This window comes from Psittacula echo (genome assembly GCF_963264785.1).
Source record: "Psittacula echo genome assembly, chromosome: 1".
Taxonomy (NCBI): Eukaryota; Metazoa; Chordata; class Aves; order Psittaciformes; family Psittacidae; genus Psittacula; species Psittacula echo.
The window spans coordinates 95336934-95362545 of record NC_137735.1 but is presented as its reverse complement, the minus strand read 5'-3'; the positions used below and the strand labels follow the sequence as shown (position 1 = coordinate 95362545).

The 25612-nt window shown below is 40.2% G+C and overlaps 1 protein-coding gene across 1 annotated transcript; it reads left to right on the top strand.

Annotated features, from left to right (window-relative positions):
• Positions 1-2706: 2706 nt before the first annotated feature.
• CHRM2 (cholinergic receptor muscarinic 2) lies at positions 2707-4150 on the top strand (the record flags this gene model as incomplete). Its single annotated transcript, XM_080621120.1, has 1 exon — positions 2707-4150. One exon carries the CDS (start codon positions 2707-2709, stop codon positions 4105-4107), a length of 1401 nt encoding a protein of 466 aa, XP_080477246.1. The 3' UTR covers positions 4108-4150.
• Between the last annotated feature and the right edge of the window lie 21462 nt (positions 4151-25612).

The window sequence follows — 25612 nt, the reverse complement described above, 5'->3', positions numbered from 1 at the left end:
GTAATTTGCAGTCTCAGTCTACCATCCTTCTCATGGCAGGAATGTTTTGTGCAGAGAGAGATCACTGGGAAAGGGACTCCTCTGCTTTGCTTCCATTCAAAAGAAGACAGTGAAATCCTGTTCCACACAGGGAAAACCTATTCCTAATAGGCAAAATTATCTTTTAGCTTTCATCCAGCTCTTCTCATCTCAGGTAATAAAATCAAAGGAATTTATGCTGAATTACCAATATTTCCACTGGAAGTGGGTAAAAAATTCAGCTGAAAAGACATACGAATAAATTTTGCTGGGAGAGAGTAATTTGGTTTCACAAGTATCAAGGTTTTAAAATCCGTTTTAGCTTTTCCAAAGGAATGAAAACAAAACCTCTGAACATTTTGTCAAAATGAAATTGTAGGGAAACATTTCTTACCATAAAGCACAATTTTTTTCAGCTCTGATCCTCTCTCACTCTCTTCCCTTCCTGCTTCCCCTCTCACTCTCTGTCACCAGAGGTAGCTGCAGAGCCCTGGATCACAAACTTTTCAGAGGAAATTGTTTTGAAATCAGTGCATCTCAGTGAGTGCATTCTGTCAGGAATGTTCATAAACAATTCTGCTTGGGAAAAGTTCTTAACTTGTCTCAAAAAATTGATATCTTACGCATCTAAACAGATAGTCAGCTGCTCAGCTGTGAGGTTTTGAGTCAAAAGCACACAATGAATTGCTGAAATGACAGCCCTATATATTAAAGATGTCTGGGCTATTCTCCTATCTATTTTTTTCATGGAGTATAAATTCTATTATATACCATTCAGCCTTTTCTTGCTATACAAATCACACATGTAATTAAAGCATTCATCCCCACAGTTTTGTTCTCTTGAACGTGATCCCAAGAATTTTAAGGATGTACCTGAGAATAGACAGTAGGAAAAAAAAAATTCAGTTTAGCCTTTATTTATTTCTATGAGCAAAAAAATCTTGGCTGGTTTTAAAAGCAAAGGCAAATGCATGAGCTCCACTTTCTGCCAGTTGTATTTCTTTAAGTATATTTATATTTAAGTATATATATACAAGATTACAGAGTTGCCTCAGACAGAAAACCTTTACCCTAGTATAGTATCTTGAGTTTTCTATGGAGACAGACTTGCTTATTTTTTCTTAGAGGTTAGAAGGGTTTTTGCTGTTGTGCTGACATTTTGCATCATCTTCTTCCTTTTTCATCTGAAAGAAAATATGCAGTGCTGAAATAACAGTGAAAATACATTGCTCCATTTCAGTGACATGAATTGTATATGTCTGTGCATCAGCAGGTTAGTTCCAGGGGCCAGAAGAGTATTCCTTAATCCCTGATATATAGAGGAGCCAAACACAATGGATTTCTTTTTTTCTTTGATTGTGCCACCACTTTTAGAATCTCTATCCTAAAGAAGTTATGCCTTATGGGTGGGGTAAAAAGAGAACATTCCAATTAGAAACAACCTAACTTCTCTGTCACATCTGGCCTTCATGCCTCAATAATCCCCTGAGCAGAGCTCATAAATAATGAGTGCTCAGAGACAGACTGTACAATTCCAGTGCATTCTATTGAATTCCAGGGGATGCACAAAAGGATAGCACGTATCCTGAAGGCAAAAGCATGTGCTGTTTTCTTGGTCTTCTATCATATGTATATTGCTAGTAGTTTAATCACTATTCATTGAGTCCTGATGGCAGGCTATACAGGGCACAAAAAAAATTGCTGTGCATAAACAGAACTGATTTTTAACTGTTTCTTTATCATTACTACGCTATCTATGTCAGAGCTTCTGTTGTAGCTTTATGTGATACGGTTAAAATATACTGTGATTTGAAAAAATATAGAAAAGTACAAGTAAGCAATCATCAAGAGATAAACTCATCATGCTAAAAAAACCCAAACAACAACCCTTTTTCCAGGTACAAATAGCCTAAAAGATGTAAAAAATAACCTTAATCTCACTTACATGGAAAAGAATAACCACATGCTCAACTGAGGTGAACTTACTAATTCTATGGACTTCAACAGACCTATCCTTCTCTTGTTTATTGGCAGGCTAATAAATTTAGTTTCATGCAGTGCCAAAATCTTTACAAGTGTTGAAAAAGAAAAGTAAGTACATTGTAGGAAAATGAGAGGGAGACATAACACAAACTTGTTCCATCAACCTCAGAGAAATATACTCAGGTGGAACATGAGAGAAAGATGGAAAAGTAAGTCACCTTCACGTGATGTCTCCTGGTAAATCACATCTTCATCTCAGGTTATAAACATGGCACATCCTCAGGACTGGGCTTTCTTACCTGGAATAGGGTTTGAAAAGGTCAAAGAGGTAGGAAAGAAAAAAATATACAGTCTGGTTCCAAAATTTTCAAGTCTATATTAGTTTTATAAGAGGATATAGAGAAAAATGCATCTGAGAACTTAAGAATCTAGATCTGGGTTCAAATGCTGTGTCTTTATCACATATTTAGAGGTACCCTCTTGGTACGTTATTCCTAAAGGGATATTATATGTTGTAAGCTGCTTTCATTAGCCAAAGTTGACTGGTCTTTCTGAACACATCTTCTACCTCTAAACTCTTTCCAGGTAGTTTTTCAGGGATCTATTTCCTAAGGGCAGAGGGACTAATTCCATGACGGTATCTGTTTTGTTTTCTTTCCTCTGCAGGCTTAAGTGATAACTGGGTAACTTGTTAGCAGAACAGAAATGAATAACTCAACGTACATAAACTCTTCCACTGAAAATGTGATGGCTTTGGAGAGCCCCTATAAAACTGTAGAGGTGGTCTTTATTGTCCTGGTAGCAGGGTCTCTCAGCCTAGTCACCATAATTGGGAACATCCTGGTCATGGTGTCAATCAAAGTCAACAGGCACCTACAGACTGTCAATAACTATTTCCTGTTCAGCTTGGCCTGCGCTGACTTGATCATCGGCATCTTTTCAATGAACCTGTACACCCTCTACACTGTGATAGGGTACTGGCCTTTGGGGCCTGTTGTGTGTGACCTCTGGCTGGCTCTTGACTATGTGGTCAGCAACGCATCTGTAATGAACCTCCTCATTATCAGCTTTGACAGATACTTTTGTGTCACCAAGCCTCTGACCTACCCTGTGAAGCGGACCACTAAGATGGCAGGCATGATGATCGCAGCTGCGTGGGTGCTGTCCTTCATCCTGTGGGCCCCTGCAATTCTCTTCTGGCAGTTCATTGTGGGAGGAAGGACTGTCCCAGATGGGGATTGCTACATTCAGTTTTTTTCCAATGCTGCTGTCACTTTTGGTACTGCCATTGCAGCCTTCTATTTGCCTGTTATCATCATGACTGTCCTTTACTGGCAAATCTCTCAAGCCAGTAAGAGTCGAATAAAGAAAGGAAAAAAGGAAGCTGCCCAAAACCAAGATACAGTTTCCCCCAGCCTTGTCCAAAGTAAAATAGTGAAACCAAACAATAACAACATCCCAGCCAGTGGTGATGGGCTGGAGCACAGCAAAATTCAGAATGGAAAAGCCACTGGAGAGACTGTGACGGAGAACTGTGTTCAAGGGGAGGAGAAGGAGAGCTCCAATGACTCCACCTCTGTCAGTGTGGTCGCTTCCAATGTGAAAGAAGATGAAACTGCCAAAGATTCCAGCCAGGCTTCTGCCTCCCAAGACCATCTCAAAGTGGGGAACTCCAAGCTGACATGCATCAGGATAGTCACCAAGTCCCAAAAGGGTGATTGCTGTGCTCCCACCAACACTACTGTGGAGATCGTAGGCACCAGTGGAGAGGAGAAGCAGAATAGTGTAGCCCGGAAAATTGTCAAGATGACAAAGCAGCCAGCCAAAAAGAAACCACCTCCTTCTAGAGAGAAAAAAGTGACAAGGACTATTTTGGCCATCCTCCTGGCCTTCATCATCACCTGGACCCCATACAATGTGATGGTGCTCATCAACAGCTTCTGCACATCCTGCATCCCTGGTACTGTATGGACCATAGGTTATTGGCTCTGTTATATCAACAGCACCATCAACCCTGCTTGTTATGCACTCTGCAATGCTACCTTCAAGAAGACCTTTAAGCACCTTCTTATGTGTCATTACAAGAATATAGGAGCTACAAGGTAAAAATAACAATAAAAATAATACTGGAAAGGGTGAAGAAGTTCCAAATTAAACTAAAAAAAAAACCCCAACTAGATAAATGCCATAGCACTTTATGCTCTTCTACAGAATGTGCAATCCAGGATGTTAGTGGAAATACTGACATGGAGCATCAGCTCCGCTCCTGAGAACTACACTTAGAAACATTTTTTTAAATTATTGAAAACAAATCTTGTGGACATGGAGAAGTTTGAGGAATTATTCAAGGATATGGACTGGAGGCACAGTTCCTTGCTTTCTGCAAGTATTCTGCAGAAAGGCTTTAGAGTCTACAATTTTTGGTTGTTCTGTGTAAAATCCTTGTTCTTCTCTTCCTTTTTTTTTTTTTTTTTTTCCTCCCCTGTCTGTTTAGTATGTTTTCATCTGGGAAAAAAAAAAAAAAAAAAGAAATCTTAACAGCAATTGTATGGAAGAAGCATGGGAGTTTGGAAGAGCATTACATATTTGAAACAAATCATGGTAGAAGGTTTCTAAAGCTCAAAATTGTCTAAAGCTTTTTTGCCACTGTCATGTAAGAACTTAAATGTTAGGTAAATCCTGATGAAAGTTATGTTATGTTGTTTATGACACTACCATTTCCAAAACTTCATCAGTTCTGAAAGTGTACTTATGCTCAATGTGTAATCATTGCTTAACCTGTGTATCATTCAAAGTCTGTTGCTTGATGCAGTTTAAGGGGCTTTTGTTCCTCGATTCCTTCATCCCCTCAAGATAAAAGTGAAAAGATGGTCTTTTCCAGATTGCTACATCCCAAGACTATTTCAGCATCTGTGTAAACCAAAGCTTTTGAGACAATTTTGTTCACTCTGTTTGTCATGTAACATCCACCAGTGGATCTGCCTCCTACTTCCATCAGGTTTTTTTACTTTTTGTATCTTACTTTTCCAGGGCATACAAACTGAATATCAAAAGAAGTCCTAAATTCAAAGATCTCATCCAGTTAGCCACCATAGTGGCCAAAGGGCCTCAGCTGAAGAATAGAAGCAAGGTTTTTACTAGAAAAATGGATGTTATATCCTTCTAAAGATGGATGTGCAGATGGAGAGGTATAATGATGCTCCGCAGAATGAATATTCAGTATTAGATGGTCATGCTTTTGACCAGTCGAAAAAGGATTCACACTCATTTATAGAGACAAAGAATAAAAGGACTGATGTGCCCATATGGATCAAGCTCTGACTAAGCCCTTAGTGTGAACCCAGAGTCCTTCCTGGGTGTATCCTGGACAAGATGTTTACTTTGTGGAAAAGATATTGGTTACATCTCCTTTTGTAGCAGCTGGGAGCAATATTTTGACTGTAAGCCAAGGCATAATGCTAATAAAAAGGCAGAGAGGAAAACAGTGATTACACAAAACCAGATACTGAAATAGTCTGGTTGGGGAGCTGGCAAGGATCAAGTTCAAATACTATCTGCTCCTCCACACCAGCTCAAATTCCAGTTCTTTCTGCCTGGCAAATATTTTACTGTTTCAATATCTGATATTTAATGTAGCACAACTGAGCACTGTGTGGACAGGACAAAGTTTTCAGATTGCTGAAAACAGAAATTGTCTGAGTTATGCATAATTCTAGTTACCTTCTTCTTAGTAACTCTAGCTTCAAGGCACTATGAAGGTACACCTACAGATTTTGTTACCCCAAAAAGTAGCTTGTTGCACAGACAGTGTCCTGAAGGACTGTCTTCTGGAGTGGAAGCCACCTACCAAATACGGCACCGAATTATTCTGTTGTTTCACGTTACTACATTAGAGTCTTCCAAAATGCACTTCAAAATATCTGGCCTTCAAGATTACAGGGAAATTAATCTTGCTGATTTAAAATATACATTTGACAAGCTTACTGGAATACAGTGTCAAAGCACTTTGGCAATCTGACAATTTTCATGTTTCGAAGTACAAGTTCCTAGCAGAAAGTGAAAATGAGGAGGATTAAACTGCAGTAAATTAAGGCTACATTAAACTCAGGATTAATGTGTCTTAATATGCATTCATTGATTTTATACCCCTAGTGATTTCATCCTAATATATCTGTCTCCATGCAGCCAAGGATCTAATTTTACAACCCTCGCTTGCCTTGAGTTATATTTACTATCGCTATTTTCATCTTCCTGATTGTAAGAAAGAATAACTCAGTGACAAGGCTTGCAAAACTGAGTGTTGCTTGTCTTTCAAAACTACATTCACTAGACCTATCTTGACAGGTCAAGGGAAAAACTTACATGATCACTTCTAGATGATTCATTCTCTCACAGTGTTAAGTAATTCAGACAAAAAACAAAGATACAATAAAATCTGTTCATTTTCTAAATCTTACTCCTTTAGAGAAGTTTCATAAAAGAAACACACTTGTTTCTTTCTTTCAGCAAGTACTGCGGGTATAAATAGTACAGGTACTCAAATTGGTAAATAATGGGGTTTATATTGTTATTTAATCTTTTAACTTCAGTTTTTCTACAGGCGTGAAAATCCTGTATTTTGACCTTTGAAGCTGTCACTTGTTCATAAATTATTAATTCCTCTACCAGCTAAGGACACTTCTATAGGTTAAGATGTGCAAGATATAGATTGCAATTATACTTTTTCATCATGTGATGTGATGACATTCAAAATACTATACAGAAAACCAGATATTTTGGGGCCTGCATTCATGAAGAAAACAAACAAACAAACAAACAACAATAACAAAAGAAAAAAGAAAACCCTTCAGTTTGAAGCTTCCTAACACTCTTTCCTAGCATCACCCCCACTTTTGATCCTAAAGAACAAGATGCTTTGGTTTGTGTTATACTATAACACAGATGCCATCCAGAGGGACCTCGACACACTTGTGAGGTGGGCTGATGGCAACCTTATGAAGTTTAATCATGCCAAGTGCAAGGTCCTACACCTGGGTCGGAGCAATCCCAGGCACAGCTACAGGTTGGGCAGAGAAGAGATTCAGAGCAGCTCTGCACAGAAGGACTTGGGGGTGTTGGTCGATGAGAAAATGAGCATGAGCCGGCTGCAGTGTGCGCTCGCAGCCCAGAAAGCCAACTGTATCCTGGGCTGCATCAAGAGGAGCGTGACCAGCAGGTCAAAGGAGGTGATCCTGCCCCTCTACTCTGCTCTCATGAGACCTCACTTGGAGTTTTGTGTGCAGTTCTGGTGTCCTCAACATAAAAAGGACACGGAACTGTTGGAACAAGTCCAGAGGAGGGCCATGAGGATGATCAGGGGACTGGAGCACCTCCCGTATGAAGAGAGGCTGAGAAAGTTGGGGCTGTTCAGCCTGGAGAAGAGAAGGCTGTGTGGAGACCTCATAGCAGCCTTCCAGTATCTGAAGGGGGCCTACGAGGATGCTGGGGAGGGACTATTCATCAGGGACTGTAGTGACAGGACAAGGGGTAATGGGTTCAAACTAAAACTGGGAAAGTTTAAATTGGATATAAGGAAGAAATTCTTTACTGAGAGGGTGGTGAGGCACTTGAATGGGTTGCCCAGGGAGGTTGTGAATGCTCCATCCTTGGCAGTGTTCAAGGCCAGGTTGGATGAGACCTTGGGTGACATGGTTTAGTGTGAGGTGTCCCTGTCCATGGCAGGGGGGTTGGAACTAGATGATCTTAAGGTCCTTTCCAACCCTAACTATTCTATGATTCTATGATTCTATATTTAAAAGGTTTGCAGGGCACACAATCCTGTGTGTTTCCACCTTGTACCAGCTCAATGAAAAAATGTTTCTGTGGTATATCCACATTCACAGCCAGTTAAGCAATGTAAAAATAGATGCCATAATGCACCTACATATGTAAGCACTGGTATGAAAACACACACCCCAGCATGGTTTATATACATGGAAAACAATCATCTAACATTCAAGATATTGCATGGGATGTTGTCTGTGTTGCGCTCATTGGCAGCCGGTGGGAGGTGCAGAGCCAACACCTGCTCATGACACTGTCTACTTCCCACATGAGGCAGAGAGGAGACAGAGCCTGCCTCGGGATCTCTGGGAACCTCTCAGGTCCTAAAGTAGTTTTGTCTAAGACAAAAAGTGGGATAGTCTTTCAGAGCCACAAAATAATTTATTCTTCTGAACACCTTTTGAATTCTCATGTCTTTCATTTGTGTCCCAAACCATGTTCACTGGGTTTCACTTTCCTTCTGAGTAATAGTTCTTCAAGACGTAGATGCTGGTCTTGAAGAGCAGCACTCCCTGGGTACCTCCTTTGGCTTCCCTGGCTGTGACTCGTGCCCTGACACCCCAAAGGCCCCAGGTGGCCCTGCTGATGCTGCCACATCTTCACTTTGGGCTTTGCCAGAGGATCGCAGCAGCACGTCCACACCATGTGCTGCTCTGGTCACTTTTGTTTCACATAGCAATTGAGAAAATTGCGGATGACTCATGAGAAAAAAAACCAACAAAACAACAACAAACTGCAGCTATTACTTCTTCCCCTCTCCTTTTCTTCCTCTTAATTATTTCCAGAAACAGGCTAAAACTGAAAAAGCCCAGCCAACCCTTGACGGCAACCCTGCTGCAGCAGGATCTGTCACATCAGCAGCCCATGGGGTGTGACTTGTACTGTCACAGGCCAGCCCTACCTTCACTCTCCAGGGAGAGAACAACAACCTGAAGATATGTCAATCCAACTGGCACCTTTTCTGAGCATTAAAGACATCTGCAGTAAAAAACAGAAAACAAAGGAAAGAATGAAAGAAAGAAAAAGCTGCATTAATGTCGAGAACTTGTTTTCCAGTAAAGACAGAACCTAAGAAAACATTCTGTCAGCCCCCTTTATGCTTTGTATTTTCATTTGATTAACTGGGAATCATGATGATCAGCTCAGAGATAGCACAGTGTTTGAACATTGTCTGATGAAAAATGTTCCAAAGGAAACAAACACATCTGTATAGGTCAGATTGCTTTGTCTTTCTTTCTTTTTTGCCTCCCAAATGCTCATGGGGACAGGAGTGCTCAAATGGACATAAGGGATCAGGTTTTGGCATCCACAAAGAAGAGAAAAACAATTGTTAAATCTCTCAGCCTTTTGTTTTATATTTTTCTGGTGGAGCAAAACATATTGATATGAGGTGTTGCCTTTAGTGTGCGTGGCTGTGGTGAGAACAGCCCATGCACAGGTAAGGAAACCCTGGATATCCCAGGCAGGAGGCCATGGGCAATTTGTGTTTAACTGCTTTTGATCGCTGTTCTTCATTCCTATGGATTGCCCCAGTGCTGCCTGAAGATGCAGCACTTGATTTTGTCTGTGGTGTTGAGGTGGCCCACTTAGAATTTTTTACCTTGAATGGCAGCACCTCTCCTTACCACTTTTGCTATCAAAAGTCATCCTGGTACTGGCCTTTAAGGACCACGCAGGTAAATGTAGCATTCTAACAGCCATCATACTGCAAAACTGGCATAATGAAGCCGGGGATGAAGGAAGAATGCTGCTGATATTTGTTTTCCCTCCTTCTCCTGACAATAGTTCTTAAATACCTTTGGGTTTTGATAAATCAGGATGCTGCCTATGAGAAGTTACAGTTTCAGGAAAGAAACAGAAGGAAAGAAACTCTGGTCCCAGGTGGGGAATGTTTGCTGACAGTTAGTGTGCTTAGAGTCTAATACCTTTGATATTTGTAAGGATCCCCTTCTAGATGGCTCTGTACTCTCAGCTGGCAGTACTGCAGGTGGTAGAAATTGAGAAGCTAAAAAGAAGCTTTTTTCACCCCTGGGCCTACAGATGTTCTATATAACATGTCTGCATGACATGCAGTATGATTCCTATGCATTATTGCTTTCATTGTTCTTGTATATCATGAAAAGCGCTAGACTTTTAAGAAACATATTTTTTAATAATTTTTTTTTTATTATTTTTAAAAAATCTTTCCCTGAAGGAAGCTGAGAGTTGGTCCTTAATTTGATGTGGCTTCTTTTCTCCTTTCTGTGCCTGCCTTTCCTCTTTTGTCACAGTCTTGACAAAAAGCTTTCTACCTGCCCCCCTTTAATAAGTACGCTATGCAGCTGCATGGTGTGCAGTTTCTCTTCCATTTCAGGCACCGTGAATGCTGGTATCCAAACTCTTTAACCCCACCAAAATTCTGCCCTCCCTAGCATGCAAATCCCCCTCCACTGAAGCCCAAACTGCTGTGTGGAGTGAGATGTTCCCTAAATCCTTTCTGCATGGGCTTTAAATTGGATGTAAAAAAAAAACCCCAACCCTCGTGTGAAACAAAGCCAAATCAATCCTCTTCTTTCCCAGTTTTGTGACTTCCATATGAGAAACAATGGTAGATAGTGACAAAGACTGAATATGCTTGTAGTTGAATATCATGTTGCAATGTACATGGATTAATTTTATGCCACGTGCAATGGTAATGCAGCCCCCCATTCTCTTGAATCCCTTTTCATTCCTGTGCTTGCTAGCAGAGTATTCACTGAGAAATGAAGCCTAAGAATGTAATTATAACAAGGCTGAGTTGAACATGAAACATTTACCACAACTGGTTCAATTATTTTTCCTATATTTTTACTTCCCTCCTTTTGCTATGGCCTCTTTGGCTACACTGTGTAACCAGTGGGTTATACGAGCTTATCAATTCTCCCAGGCCTCATATTTCACAATACTGCGTAGATTTGTTATACACACTTCATTCTGGTATTAACAAAATAAAGATGTCCTTTTGCCTTCCAAAGCTCTCCATAACCTGAAAAGTGCAATTAGTTAACAACTCTTTTTCATCTTCCTATAGTGAGTTTCTTTTTTCTTTTTTTGTTTCTTTTTGACTGTACTTGTCTAGAAGCACACAGAAACTGTTTTCTTTGAGATGCCCTAAAGAGTTCTGACACACTGTGAGAAGTGGCTGTGGGTGATAAGTGAGGCAGTATGATCACAGTCTGTGTTTCAGTGGCCTTTGGAAGGAAGGATTTTGCTGGATGTTTAGCGTTTGGACTGACTCACCTGACAGCACTGAAGAAAGCACAGGGGGACAAGCTTGTCATGCCCTAACTAGCAAAGGGACAGGCAGGTCACAATTGGATTGCTTTTCTCCTCCTCCAGCTCAGGTAGGCTGTAGGGAGCAGGGGGGAATTTCTGCCCCCACTGAAGGATCTGTCTCTACACCTCTACCCCAAAGACAGCCTTTCTCTGAAGCACATAATGGTAGAAGTGGTAGTAATAATAATAAAGACACTGGTGAGAGTGCCATGGTTGCCAATAAACATACCTTCTTCTATCTTATCCCTTAATTCTGGTGCCACCTTGCAGAGTTGGTTGGTAAGTTAGAGACTAGCAGTTTGTAAATACCTCTAGGTAACGTGTTTTAACATGACCAACACCATTAACTTGACTGTATAAACAAATAATACATCATATGTAATACTATCCAGATAAGGTTACAATGTAAATATATCTACGATGAATGTCCAATTACTCTTCAAGCTCTGTATATGAGGACAAACTTAATCTCTTCCTGAGACTTTTTTTATCTTAAGGGTATGGAAAACCTGTTATTTATTTATATAAAAAAACAACTACATTCTTTTCTTCAAAAGAAAAGACTACTGCGAGAAAGAAGGGAATGCATTACATGTATGCGATATTCAAAATCATATGGTAAAACTGGGAACTGAGGATCTTACAAGTTGGAGACTAGTCTAATTCTTGATGCCGTACATTTGATCGCATATAAATAAAATAAGCACAAGTTTATGGTTAGCTGTGTAAAACTGACCCACTTGATTATATATACATTATAGATATATATTTATATATGCTGTATAGATATGCACATATTATACACAACATTCATACAGTGAAAGCAAAATTTGATAAAGTTATATTAACTGGGAATATGGATGTAATGTGATCCATTTGGAAGAAAAACGTCTGTGTTATTCAGCAACATTTAAATATATTATGCAGATTGAAGGAAGAATGTGTTTCACCAAAACAACTGATGAAGGACTGAGATGATGAGGGTTTGAAATATCTTGAAGACACAACAAAAATTAAATGCAATATATGTATATGTACTTCTGCTGAGTTGTATTCCTAGTTAAAGCATTGCATTAAACAGTGAATTATAACAATAATAAAATTTTTTTGTATGTGGTATCTCTCTTTATTTCATTTATTTTTGCTGATTGAGCTACCCTGTGAAATGTGAAACAGGGATAGTAAGAGGAGAAAAAAGTTTCCCTACAGGAACCACAGGGCTGTGAGAATGCCTGTAGAAAATAAGAAAAACAATCTAACTTTCTGTTTCCAAGCCTTCTTGGCAAGTTCAAGAGGAGTCTGGAATACCACTTCCTTGGCATCCTTGTCTTGTCCCCATCTCTGTTCCTCCTTCAGTTCACCTCCTCCAGTTCACCTCCTCCAGTGACTCTGCTTCCTTAAGAAGATTTTCACTTTAACAGTAAGGTCCCTTCCACAAGATGAGGAGGGCCTCCGATAAGACACTCCTCCATATTTTTCTATCATTCAAATGTTAACAGGGAATAGGTAAGACTCTTGTAGCCATCCTGTTATATCAAAGCTAAAGAAACTTTTAGTTAATTATAGAGATGACACCACTAACAACCAAATGTATTCTGAGCTCCTTTTACCTTATGAATGCAAACCTAGCTGCATGACATACCTAGAAAGCATCTGGGAGTAGGAATAGGTTGCATATCTTCAGCTCCACAAGGTCTCAGGATATTGTCTCACCTGCACTTTAGCAGCAGACAGTGTTCAGATGCAGCAGATGAAGACAGTGTGAGTGACTGGGGATCAGTTTTGCCCATGTAAATCTGGTGCACAGTCAGTCTAGCAATTTGACACGTGACTTAATAGCGGATCTCAATGCATCAGCTCTGTCAGGATCAGGATATGTCAGCCCAGCAGCTCCAGAATGAAAAGAAGTAATCTTAATAAGGCAGTCTATATTGAATTCTTCTTTCTGAATTTTTCCTTTGTTAATATTTGAGGATTTTCATTGTTTTCACCTTCTCAGGACTTTACACCTATCTTTATCCCCTCTAAGACTTCCCACCACTGCCATTTGCTTTGTGGCTTCTTCAGTCCAAGATCACCTTCAACCATTTCCTCTCCTTACTGTCCATCAGCTTTCGACAATGAAATCAAGAAAAGTCACTTTTTTTAATATGCCTTTTATTCTCAAAACAATCAGAAAAATGTATGGTTTTGAATATATGCTTTTTCTTGCCTTGCATTTAAGTCCCTTGTACTCTGCAAAGCGTATACTCTACTGATGATAGTCTGTAAAGTGGGAAAAATACCATCATGTCTCCTCTACAGGTAGATCCTGATGGTCTAAAGACACTTGTCAAGATCACAAGAGAGACACAAACTGGTACCTTAGTTCTGTTTCCCCAAGTCATGGTCTACCTATTTCGGATCTCTCTCTTCCCTTCAAAGAACAGGTTCCTGGTTTCAGGCCCTGCTATACTAACCATCACATCACAGACCATACGTGTAACTCACACTGTCAGTATACCACTACAGTCCAAGTAGTTCTCTCACACACACTGTACCATCCTATAATTGCCAACATACGGCTTCGGGGGCCCTCAAGATGCTGACAGTGAGAGTTTTAACAGATGGAATAAGTTTCTGCAAATATGAGGGTTAACTTCCAAAAGGGTGGAGGTGCCAATCCTATCTGGAAGATAGCATGGCAGTCCAAGACCTAATCCGCTGCTGTATATATTTTAGAGAGCAGAGCCCTAAACACCCCTTTTTTCTAGCATGTACATTTATTTACTTGTATTTAAGTTCACTTAACATTACAGAAAGCCTACAACTAAAGGCACCAGTAAATTCAGAGCACTGAAGCTAAACTTTTGCTTGTCTTTCCAAAGGAGGTTTAGGTACATTTCACTGACAACACATACCTTTAAAACTTTGTTGCCAGAGCTGATCGGACACAAGAGGGAAGGGGAGGTGGATGTGCCAGACTACTCATCTCCCTGCCTAAGCTGTTCTCTCAGACTTATAGTTTCACCACTGGCATATGAAAAATGTTACATTTTTCTTTATAAGAGTAGAATCATGCTCAAACACAACAAAAATTGCACCTCAACCTCCACGTACAGCCAGGAACATTTACAGTTAATGTAATATCTAATAATACTCACCTTCTCTCCTCTGGAGACACATCTTCAGTCAATGTCCCCGAGACTCACAAGTGTCTTCATTAGTGCTTCTTGTGAGAGCTTTTATTAGCAGAAAAAATTCTAAAATGTAACTACCTGCTTCTCCCTGAGTTCTGGAAATGCCCTGAGAAAATCAATACAGAGAAATGCTGCTATTTTGTAAATCCATTAACTCTGCTTCTGGCTTTTTGCCAAACCATCGTATGCACTGTCTAGACATGGGAACTTAGTTGGCGGTGCTTGGAAATTGACTTTGCCGCCGCCTTCTCAATGAAGCTTGCCAACTTCATTTCTACCAACACACAGAACCAGGGAGAATAATAAAGCCAGCAAGAATGGTATGAAAGAAATGGAGAGACAAAAATACCCCTTTACTTCTGCCCTCAGTCACTGCTTCATCTCCTTGAATGCCTTCCCTTTCTTGCTCCTTCCTCCTTCTCCTGTCCCTTTCTTCCTCTCCTGTCTCTGGAATGTCTCAGCTAGCTCTCTAGGTTTCACTCTCTCTTTAATAGCTTGCTAAAGGTGCTGAATTAATCACTACAAAAGCAAAGCCTTTGGTTTAAAAATCTGAAGCAATTGTAGGAGGAAAGGAGATAAAGAGGAATGCCTCAAAAAGTTCTTGAGTTAATTTATGTTTAGAGACCAGAGGCTTTCATTGACTCCCACCATAATCACTACTATGATTTTGCCTGCAATTGAAAAACACTGAGGAGCAGGACTGAGCAGAGGTGATTGGATCCATATGGCACAGGAGCAATATTCCCAAATGGAATCATTATTGCTGGCTGCTGCACCTAATCATTTTATGGGAGTATGTGGCATCATAAAATTCCTCCTTCTAAAGCTCCAGCCTGAAAAAGAATAGGCAGCAAGGTCAAAGCAGTTAAATCCCTCCAGCACAGAAGATTTAGCTCAGCTTCCCTTACAGTTGGGCAGACTAAAAAGTGCCAAGTAGCCCAAAGGAGCAAGGAGTTCCCTCCATAAAAGGCACAATTTTTGGCACAAAGGAAGATACCCCTGGGTCATCTGGCCAGGCTGTCTTTTTGGGTAACAAAGGCTAAGCAACGGCCAGTGATTGCATATGTTACAACAGGAAGCTTAGGCTTCAACTTTTCTGCCCGTAGCCAACAGATAAATAAGGATGAGAGCAGAACAGAAGCATATGCAGGCTCAGTTACTAAAATGATGTTCTATAGAAAATACAAATGAGACAATTCAAATACGGGCATCAAATCCCAGGTTTTGTCATGCTATCTTCCTGAAATGAAAAATAAAGAAACCAGAAGTTTCCCATGGTTTTAATTGTTATATTTTCCATTACATGTTTGGGGGAAAAAAAAAAAAAAAAAAAAAAGAGGAGTATGTCTTCTGTTTGGAGGCTTTCACTTCATGCTGAGAAGCCATGAGCTAGACAATTCCAAAATAATGGAGTTGGCTGGGAACATTTTTCCACTATAAAATGCTGATTTGTTAGATTTTTTGTTGGGTTTTGGGTGGGTTGGGGGGGGGGGTTTCTTTGGTTTTGGGTTTGCTTTTTTTTCTTTTGGCTGGGCTTTTTTGAGTGGGAAGGGGTCATTTTAAAAGGATTGCCTGGTTTTGAAATGTTCTAGGAAAAAATCAAGCATGACTTAAGAGACAAAAGGCATATGCTTACAACAGATCTGTTTCTACACTGATCTGGAGTCCTCTCTAAACTTGGTTTTCCCATGTTGTTAGCTTGTCTGAGTGGATATTTTGTGTGGCTAAGCACAGGGTGTCAGGGAGGGCTACACATAACAGCAGTACACTGAAATTAGTCCTCCTCAGGCAACCTCTGGAGAAACTTCATATAAAAAAGCTACAAATGGATATTGGTGACAAAGCCAGCTGAGCACTGCTATCCAAACACCTCATTGTAAATTTGCACAGGACAGGGAGAGGATGTATGGCTTATGGACAGTCTTGAGCAGAGGAGGTTAAAGAGATGCAGCATACTAAAACAAGCATAAGCAGATTTCCATAGCACATCACAGAGAACAGAAATTACCATGGCTTTTGTTCTGGGCATGCTTGTGTCATACTCCAAAGCAGGCAATCATCATGATTACATTTTTATGAACACTTATATTAAAAGCTAGTCTAATGCTTTGGACCCTGAAAATGGGAACTATTTATTAAAGGGAGGAATATATATTTTAAAAGATGAATGTTAAAATATGTGTTAATCCCTGGGCAGATACATTTCAGAGTGGAAAGGGTTGAAAAGTGACTCAATGGTGTTTGCAAAGAGCTATGAAGCCACAGAGAGAAGAGATGAGGCATGTCATAGCATGTAGGGCATCCTCCTAGGAGCAATGTAGAAATAGAATTTTCTCCAGAACAGGATCCTTATTTAAATGGGTTGAAGACCTCTTTGGATACAGTTATTTCTGCCTCTACTTATGCCAGGGAGAGCCAGAAGGATGAGCTCAGAAGACCTTCTTTTGAGCAGCTACAGTTAAATGAGATTCTTCCCAGACCAGTTGCACACAGCTCCAGGGTTTTGGTGTTTGCAAGATTCTGTAGATGCATCTGTAACAATATTATTGTACACAGTGTTATGCTGGGAAAAAATTAGCTGCTTAATGATTAATTAGTTGCTTGTGCTCAGTCAGAGTCATAATCTCAGATGTACTCCTGACATGGATTGTGCTAGGGATGAGAGAAAAAGTAGAAATGGGAGGAGAGAAATCCATTATGCAAAGTTGCAAACTACATGGAAGAAAAAAGCAAAATTAATTGGTTCTTATGCCTTTGCTCTGCATCCAGGAGTGTCATTAGTCTCTCAGTCTCCTCTGGGAGAACATTTGGTTCTCAAAAAAGCTACTGCTGATGCTGTGATGTCCAGTTTTGCATGTCCTTGAATGCAGCAGAGCCACCTTTGAGATAAGTTCCCTGAGGGTGTATGAGAACAGTCTTTTTTCCCTGCTCTGATTGCAGTGGTCATGGCTGGCATGGAGCTGCCCTCTTCATTTCCTATGAAGGCTCTTCATGTGAAGTGAACAAGGAAATATGGCAAAGAACCCTGGCCTGGTGCAGTGCAAGCTGGGAAAAAGCACTGCTGTGCTAGCCCTGTCTGACATCCCCATCATGTTAGCTCCTCTCCATCACTCCCTATTAGCATGCATCTTGCTGAAGGTGCCAGGAAAGTCACTTTATAATAACATTACTTCATACGAATGCTAACCTGAAATGAGAAGAGCCTTACAAAGGAAACTGCTAATCTGTCTGTAAAGGCCTAAAATGAAAAAAGCCTCAAAGGGCAAGGAAGGGAAAGGAAGTAGTTGCACACATTTCTTCCATTTTCATCCTTCTCCTCTCTCTCTTACTTTACCTTTTGTGCAGGAGTGACAAAACACCAACACATTTGGATTTAATTCCTTTTAAGCCACGGCTCTTTCTGTTATGCTGAACACTTAGGTTGTGACTGTGATGGATAAGCAATAAATATACTGAATAAAAAAGAAAATACACCCTTGGTTGTTCATTTGCCAGGAGACTCTAGTTTAAAGTCATTTCAATTGCACAGCTCATCTGAAGCTGCATTACCTTTTGCCTACTCTTAAAAGCTACCTCCTCCAAGGGGCTTATTTTCCATTAGGTTATGGGCCTAATCATGAAACAATAATTCCTCAGGGGCCCAGATAGTGCTGATTATCTTCTAATGAGATAAAGTACCTCTCATGTCTAGGTCAATGCCCTCAAATTGCCTCTAGTTCTTCAGTGGCTAAAATTGATCACACTCTGTTGATGACAAAATATGTTAATGATCGTAACTACTACTGCCCCAAAGCAAAGCATGTAGAGGAAGAACCTAGATGAAAATCTAGAACTTAGGTAGGGAAGGCTATGATTTTTATCTTTGACTTCTGTGGTTTTTCATCAAGTCATCAACTCATCTGAAACTAATCCAAAACTAACCTTCAGCTCAGAGCAAATATGAGCCCAGTAAAAATTTGTGAGTACATCCCATCTGTATATTTGTCAGGACATTACATGATGATGAAGCTGTGGTTGGGTTGGTTTTATTTTTTTTACTATCATACCTGTAGTGACACACACATCAGAAAAGCAATTCAACACCAGAAATGAAAAAGCCAGTAAAAATGAAAATTTCATTTTACACAATTCTACCATTTATTCGTTGCTTTTTATATATATTTCTATGTGGTGTTATAAGAAATCAATGGATGTCGTGTACCACATAACATGCAATTTGGAAAACAATTTTCAAGATTTCTCATTTCATAGAAAGCTGTAGAAATAAATTTTTTCTATACACAACAAAACAAAATAATAATTTCCTAGTTTGCCATGAATATTTCCATGTCTCTGATATCTGCATGTGTTCTTCATATGCATAGACACATATGTATGTACAACTGAAAATTTTTTCCAGTCTCATTGAAAAAGCTCAAGATCAAGATGTTGACATGCTAGACATTGTACAATTATACAGGCACAGAAACTGAAGTATAAATAACTACTGTCTGCTTAGTACAAATACTTATTTTGAGATTTACACTGAAATTTGCATTCAATGTAATTATGTAGTGAGTATAGTTTGAGCAGGCAAAAAAAGAAATCTCCTATTTTAAAACTCAGGAAAACACTGAAAAGCAGTACCTTTTCCCAGACTAAAGCACAGATATTTGCCGTCCTGTTTTATTCTGTTCCTCAATTGCAAAGGTGGCTCAGCACTAATGCACAACCTGTCTTTCATGCTTGATGCAAACCTGCCTCTCCAGAAGACTGGAAACAATAACCTCTTGTAAGGGTTTATGCCAGATGAGCAAGGGCAAGAAGGACAAGAAAGGAGCTCTCCTCTCTGCACATCCTGGGTGCCAATTTCCCCACACCCCTCTGATTCAGGAGCGCAGCTCCCTCTGTTGATCAGCACAACATCGCTGTCCACCCACGTGGTTATTAATGGATAATAAACAGCTCAAGCACTCACAAACATCATTTTTCTTAGTAAGTACCAGCCTGGAATCAATTAAATAACAAGACGGGCTCTACGAAGTACCATAAATTGCACGTCATAACTCTAAGGATGTTTCACTGAAAACTCCCACACAAAGCAATTAGATGTCAGATGCTGCTGTGTCTTAATCAGGTGTTTTCAGCAGGGTCAGTGCCCCTTGCAGGCACTGTCGGTGCAGAGCGGCAATCCTGCTCAGAGCCATTGGCTCCCCAGGTCCCTCCTTGATTAGCAACCTTGATGGCTGTGTGGTCTTCAAGACCAAGAGTAAAAGCTATGACAGCCCGAAAGGAGCATGGAGAACAAAGCACAGGAAAAACAAATTGCCTACATCTGGCTTCCAGGAAGAAGCAAACCCTGTTTGCTGGCCAAAATGTCCTAAAATGTTGTGTGGAAATGTGCGGTATTCCTTTTACACTGCTTCATTTAGCAGCTTACTGTTGGTGTATGTGAAAAAGGCAAAGGTACCTAAACACACAGCAAACTTATCTGATTTTCAGGCCAGAGAAAAACAAATAAAAATAAATAAAAGGAGCTAGGTAGATATAACATTTGTGTTCAGGAAAAAGCAAGACAAGGTTTCTTTTTCTGGTTGTTTTTCTCAGTAATAAACAAGTTATTTTAAGTAGCCCTAGCTATTTTCTGTATTGTAAATCAACTGCCATCCTGGCTTTATCATATTTCTCATACAGAGACTGTAAGAGGTTAAGCAGAAAGGAAAGGTGATTTACTTCGGGTCACTAGCCCGCAGCAAGGGAAAAAAGTGAGAAAGCATCTTCAGCAGAAGTTAGCAGCACCAAATAGGTCTCATATCCCATGTGCCCACACTTGTGACATAAGTTTCAACAAGAATTATAATACAATAAGGCAACAAAACATACACAACATATCCATAATTTTTGCCGTAAAGACAGAGAAGCAGCCATACAATATGACAGAGAAAAATATTCTACTTAAAGGAGTTAAGAAAAACTTACATGGTAGCTGATCTGGGACCTCAAGTCTGCAGGTATTGAGCACAGGCTCACTGTGCAGTAATAGGACTGCATGTAGATGACTAAGTATAGGACTGGTAAAACATCCCTAGTGCCTAAATACTTGCAGCTGCAATGCTAGAGCTACTTCTGCCTGCTGAGTGCTGACCAGGGAGGCTCCCAGTTCACCCCCAAGCTCTGATGGGATTCAAAATCTCATAAACAAATATCCCTCTGCCTGTCTGGCCTGAGGAATATGGGTTCTTGGAGCAAACCTTCCATCTGGTCTCTGCTGGCCCTACTGCCAGCAAGACAGCACAACCCACCTTTAGCAGTCCACCCCATGGCCCTAACACTTGGGCTGTATGGTATATGGTCTGCTATGGCATGACAGACCGTACCCCTGGAGGGGTGCAGCACAGTGTTTCCCAGCCATGCTCCACACTGGCAGTGAGAGCAGGCTGTCAGCAGTGTCTCCTAATAAATCCTGGCTGAACTTTTCCTGCTTTTCAAGAACTACTTAAATTAGCCTGGGGAAAAAAAAAACAACTCCTTGCCTACTGGATACCTGGCTGGGGCAGCAGATACCTGTGCATGCCTAGATATCAGCTGGACCAACTACCAGCACCGATTGCTCCTATTTTTTGTCAGTGTTCCAAACACAAGTTTAAGTGGTCACTGTGTTTAGCCTGATAAGCAGAAGGGTTTTAGCTGGATCAGTGCTCTTACAGATTCAAATGGAAGATGGATGCTTGAACCTTCTTGGACATGACAGACAGTGATGTAAACCAAGGCCAATGTATTCCTGGGCCACTGAAGTATTTCTTCAAGTCTGAGAAGCACGAGGCAGCAAGCTAGGCCAAAGCTGTGCCTAGGAATACAAAGTAGAAGAAAATGTTCCATTTTATTAAGCCCTCTTTTTTTTCCTCCCTCCCTGTAGTTAATAAAAAAAATCAGCTCCTTCCCAGCAAGTGAGCTTTCAGACCTTCCTCTCCAAGGCACCCAGCTCCTTACAAAGAAAGCTTTTTAAGGCCCTGTCACTGAAGGGAAGCATGCCAAAAAGTCTGGCATTGCAGTGCCCAGCTCCTTATGTGGCTCTGAGTTTATTAATGAGGTAGATGAATGTTTTGAAGGTCTGCATCTGAACACATCCCTGAAGGTTGATTCCTATCTATGACATATATTGGCAGCAACTCAAAACCAACAGAATAACTACAGCAGTAGCCTAGAAAAATGCAACACTTTCTTTCATTGCTCCAAGAAGGCAATGTATTCCTCCTGACACATTCATCATTACAGATACGTCTGCAGTTGAAGATGATTGCTGCCTGCTGTGTAATCAGAGGGAAATGCATTGCAATAATAAATCATTCCCATGGAGGAGTTTCACAGGCAGCTCTCCCAGCTGGGGACCCCAGGCTGCCACCCAGGATGCTCCACCACCTGTCCAGTGCTTCAGACTCTTCAAATCAGGATCCAGAATGGTTTCTTCTCTCCAGCCCTAGTAGAGGGATGTTTCATATGCAGCTCTGTAGCTTGATATGCCAGGTGACCACAAACACAATGTAGGTTAATAGGAATAACACACAGAAACAGGACTGGTAAATGAGACAAAGGTTTCATTGCTCAGCACTATTTTTGGAATTAAAACCAAGCCCTTGATCTCACGTAACCCTGTCCAGCCCTGCCATCCTTCCTCTTTTGCGCACTCCCATCCCTCAGCTTTCAGTCCTCAGCTTGGGGAAAGACCTAGGGTAACCCTTCACCTTTTGCTTAGGGGCACAGGCTTCTAGAGTCATGGAGATCCCAGTGGCAATGCTTTCACTGTGCAAAAGGCTGCATTTGAACATTAACTCCCTTCATTGTAGGCAGCAATTTCTCCCTTTTCGAGAAAGTTGCAAGAAACTAAGTTTCAGGGGGTATGAGACCCCTGTTCACCTTTAGGACTATCTGAAATGGGAAGCCGAAACAAATGGAGGTGGATTCTGAAGTCACAGCATGCAAATTTTTGAAAATAATGAGAATACTACAGCCTTCCACATGAGACTTTTTTAGATGGTGCTGTTTATTTTGGAAATATAAACCAGCTCAGGCAGAGACTCAGATAATCCAAAGCATACACAGAACCTTCTTTGAAACTTAATCCATTTACAAGCTTCTCATTTTTCAGTAATTGGGGAATGTTCAAAAGAAGTGTATTTTTAACAGTGTGTTAGGTTCACCACACAGTAAGAAAGCATGGGGGATGCCATTTGAGAACACCATCTCTGTGGTTTTGGGTACACCATCTCTACATATTCCTGGAAGCTTTCCTTATCCATGGCATGCTTAGTAAAAAATGAAGAAGAGGAATGTTTTGAAAACAAATCATCATACATTTATGATTAAAATCTTCTCATAACCTTTCTCTTTCATCTCTGGGGACAGTTGTATGGGCACATATCTATATACCCTTTGGAAATCGTCTACAGAATCTCAGTGAAAAGAGCATGAAATTGATCAGAATAATTTATTTCCTGTGCAAATCACAGATCACTGATCAGTATCATCACTGATACTGGAGAGATTCAGCATTAGTGTTCTGTTGTAGCCAGCTATGACCCTATTCAGCAGTGAAGTGGTCTGATACTAAGTTGTGTTTGTCAGCTATTTTTCTGCTTTTATCATGTCATAGAATCTTGTTACTCTTTGTTAAACATAACTAATGAACATCTACATAAACAAAAATCTACAGTTTTTCTATGATCTCCCTAGAACTAGGACTGCCACTTCGCAGATCTTCAAGGGAGAAAGCTGGCATGTACTCCCAGGGCCTGTGTACTCTTCAGTGTGGTGAAAAGTACCTGAGAATGAGTTCCGAATCTTTCTTTCTAATCCTGTCATTTGAGCTCAGATGACAAGATACAGACTCTTTCGGTTCTGAAATACAAAATACATGTTTGAGTCAAGCAAAGCTACTTGTCTAAAGTTTCTCGACCATTATAACTGGGCAAAATAGAAAGCCAAAGTTTTATAATGAATGATTGAGTATTTTTATGAAAATGCAAAAAGAAAGATTTTTTTTAAAAAAATCACCTAAATTATATGTAATAGGCATGGGAAAAAGCTTTGTTTCATTTAAGTAGATTTTGACAAAATGACTAGTGAGAAATCATTTTCCTTGACCTAATATCTTTTATTACTATCATTCACAATAACTTATGACACAAAAAGTAATTGCAAAACTTTATTTAGAAAAATCAATATGATTACCTATTCTGACCTTCTGCATAAGACAGATCGTGGGATGCCATTGAATGATTTTTACAGCAAGTTCAGAAATTCTACTTGAATTAAAACTTATTTTATAGAAAAAACTTTCTGCTCAATCTTGAGACAGTTTTAAATTATCCTAGTTTAATGACGGCAGTTGCTGGCAGGTATAATCCATTTCTCTAAAAGGTGCTTCAGTGGTTGATTATCCTTACCTTAAATATTTGCCATTGATTTCTGTTCAGAATTTGAGTAGCTTCAGCTCCCAGTCATGACAGCCCTTTTGTAGTTTTTTATGCCTTCAAAAAGTTCAAATGTCTACTGTTTAATCTGCTCCTCTTTTAGGCATTTATCTTCTGTAAACAGCCACCATTTACCTTTAAAGATAAACTGAGATGTCTGAATGCCATAAGGTTTTGTAGCAAAGAAGATTTTCTAGAACTCCAGTATTTCTTGCAGCATTTTTCTAGACAATTTTTTTGCCAATATGCTTTATAAAATGTGAAATAGAGCTGATTGCAAATACTGTTTTATTTGAAACACCTTTTCTCAATGAAAACTGAAGCTTTCTATGGAAACATATTGATTTACATGAGACTTCTGAACCGCCTTAGAATTAGACCAACAATCAAAATACTTTCCAGGGATGTGGCTGACACATGTTCAAGTCATCCCAATTCAAAGCAGGAATCTTGAATCTTTAACTCCCATGATCCAAGAGATTGACCTATTCACTAAAATATCAGTGCTCTACATTGATTGTCTCCAGTTGGAGTTATTGCAGTTTATGTAACTCACTGAAAGGCAATGGACCCAAACTGAGAAGATAGTAGTTCATAATGTAGTAAGAAAGACCTCTCTTGGCACCACTCCTGGCATGAAAATCTTGGATTCAAATCCCTGATGCAAACCCAGCAAAGCAGACAACCACAAAGTTTTAGCCATGACCTGGTAGGCAGCATCACCATCCCACCTATCCTTCTGAGGGACTGTCTGAAAGGGCAAACAGTCCTGATGCCCAGGCCCTGCTGCAGCAGTCCCACAGGCTGGGAGCTCTGCAGTGGCGGGGAAAGGAGGTGGTTGTGGCTTGGGACTATCAAGGAGGCTTAAATGCTCCAGGTGCCAAGATGTACCCAGGCTTCAAGGCACCCTGTGGGGCAGTAAATCCAGTCACTTGAATTTAAGTCCACAATGGTCCCAGGGAGCAGTACCACTACTTGTCACGGCCTAGCTTTATTGTTTCAGTGTTTTCTAGCTTTCACAAAACAAAAATCAAACATTTTCATTTTGCAGAGCTAAAAACAATGACTATGCCTTGAAACACCCTTCAAGACAGAATTCCTGATTTTCAGATAATCTTGGTTTAAATACAAAAGCTGCATATTGTCTCTTTACATGTGGTGGTAGCAGTACCTCTGCTTCTGATTGATCTTTATTTATACTATCAAGGACTGCATAGACTCTTGTCTTGCTACTGCATCATTCTTAGAGCTCATGTTGCAGTGATTATTCATTCTGATCCTTCAGTTCTTAATCTCAATCATGCTTTTTAAAACACAGCCTTCACCTCATATAAATATGGCCTACAATTTTAATTTCTAGATTAATAACCTTGCATTTAGCTGTATTAAAAAAACATGGTTGTTGCTCAGCTGAGCATCCCTCTGCGGGCATCAACATACAGCTCTGGAAAGTTTCCATACATCTCCTCCTTCCAGCTGGAGACAAGATTTCCATGGCAGATCTGACTGAGAAAACTGAGCAAAGGGAAAGGTATCAGGACAAGAAGAATGAAAACAGGAAAGCTAGGGAGATTTTCCTTTACTTCAGACAGTTGCATATAGAAAGGCAACTCCAAAAACTGCAGTGAAAATATATCAAGTTCTTAATCACATTCCAGCTATCTCTCCCAGCCAGGAAAACCAGGCCTTTGAAAAATGTGGAGCATCCCACACCTTCTACAGTCCTCTCAGTCTGCAAATTGGCATTAATACCGTCCCTCCCTCCTGCTGCTTCAGTCCTTCATACAGACAATCAGTTTTGAAAGGCAGTCATGCCCTTCTCCCTCTCTCTGTGGCAAGAAATAAAAAGCAGTCCAGACGGAAGAT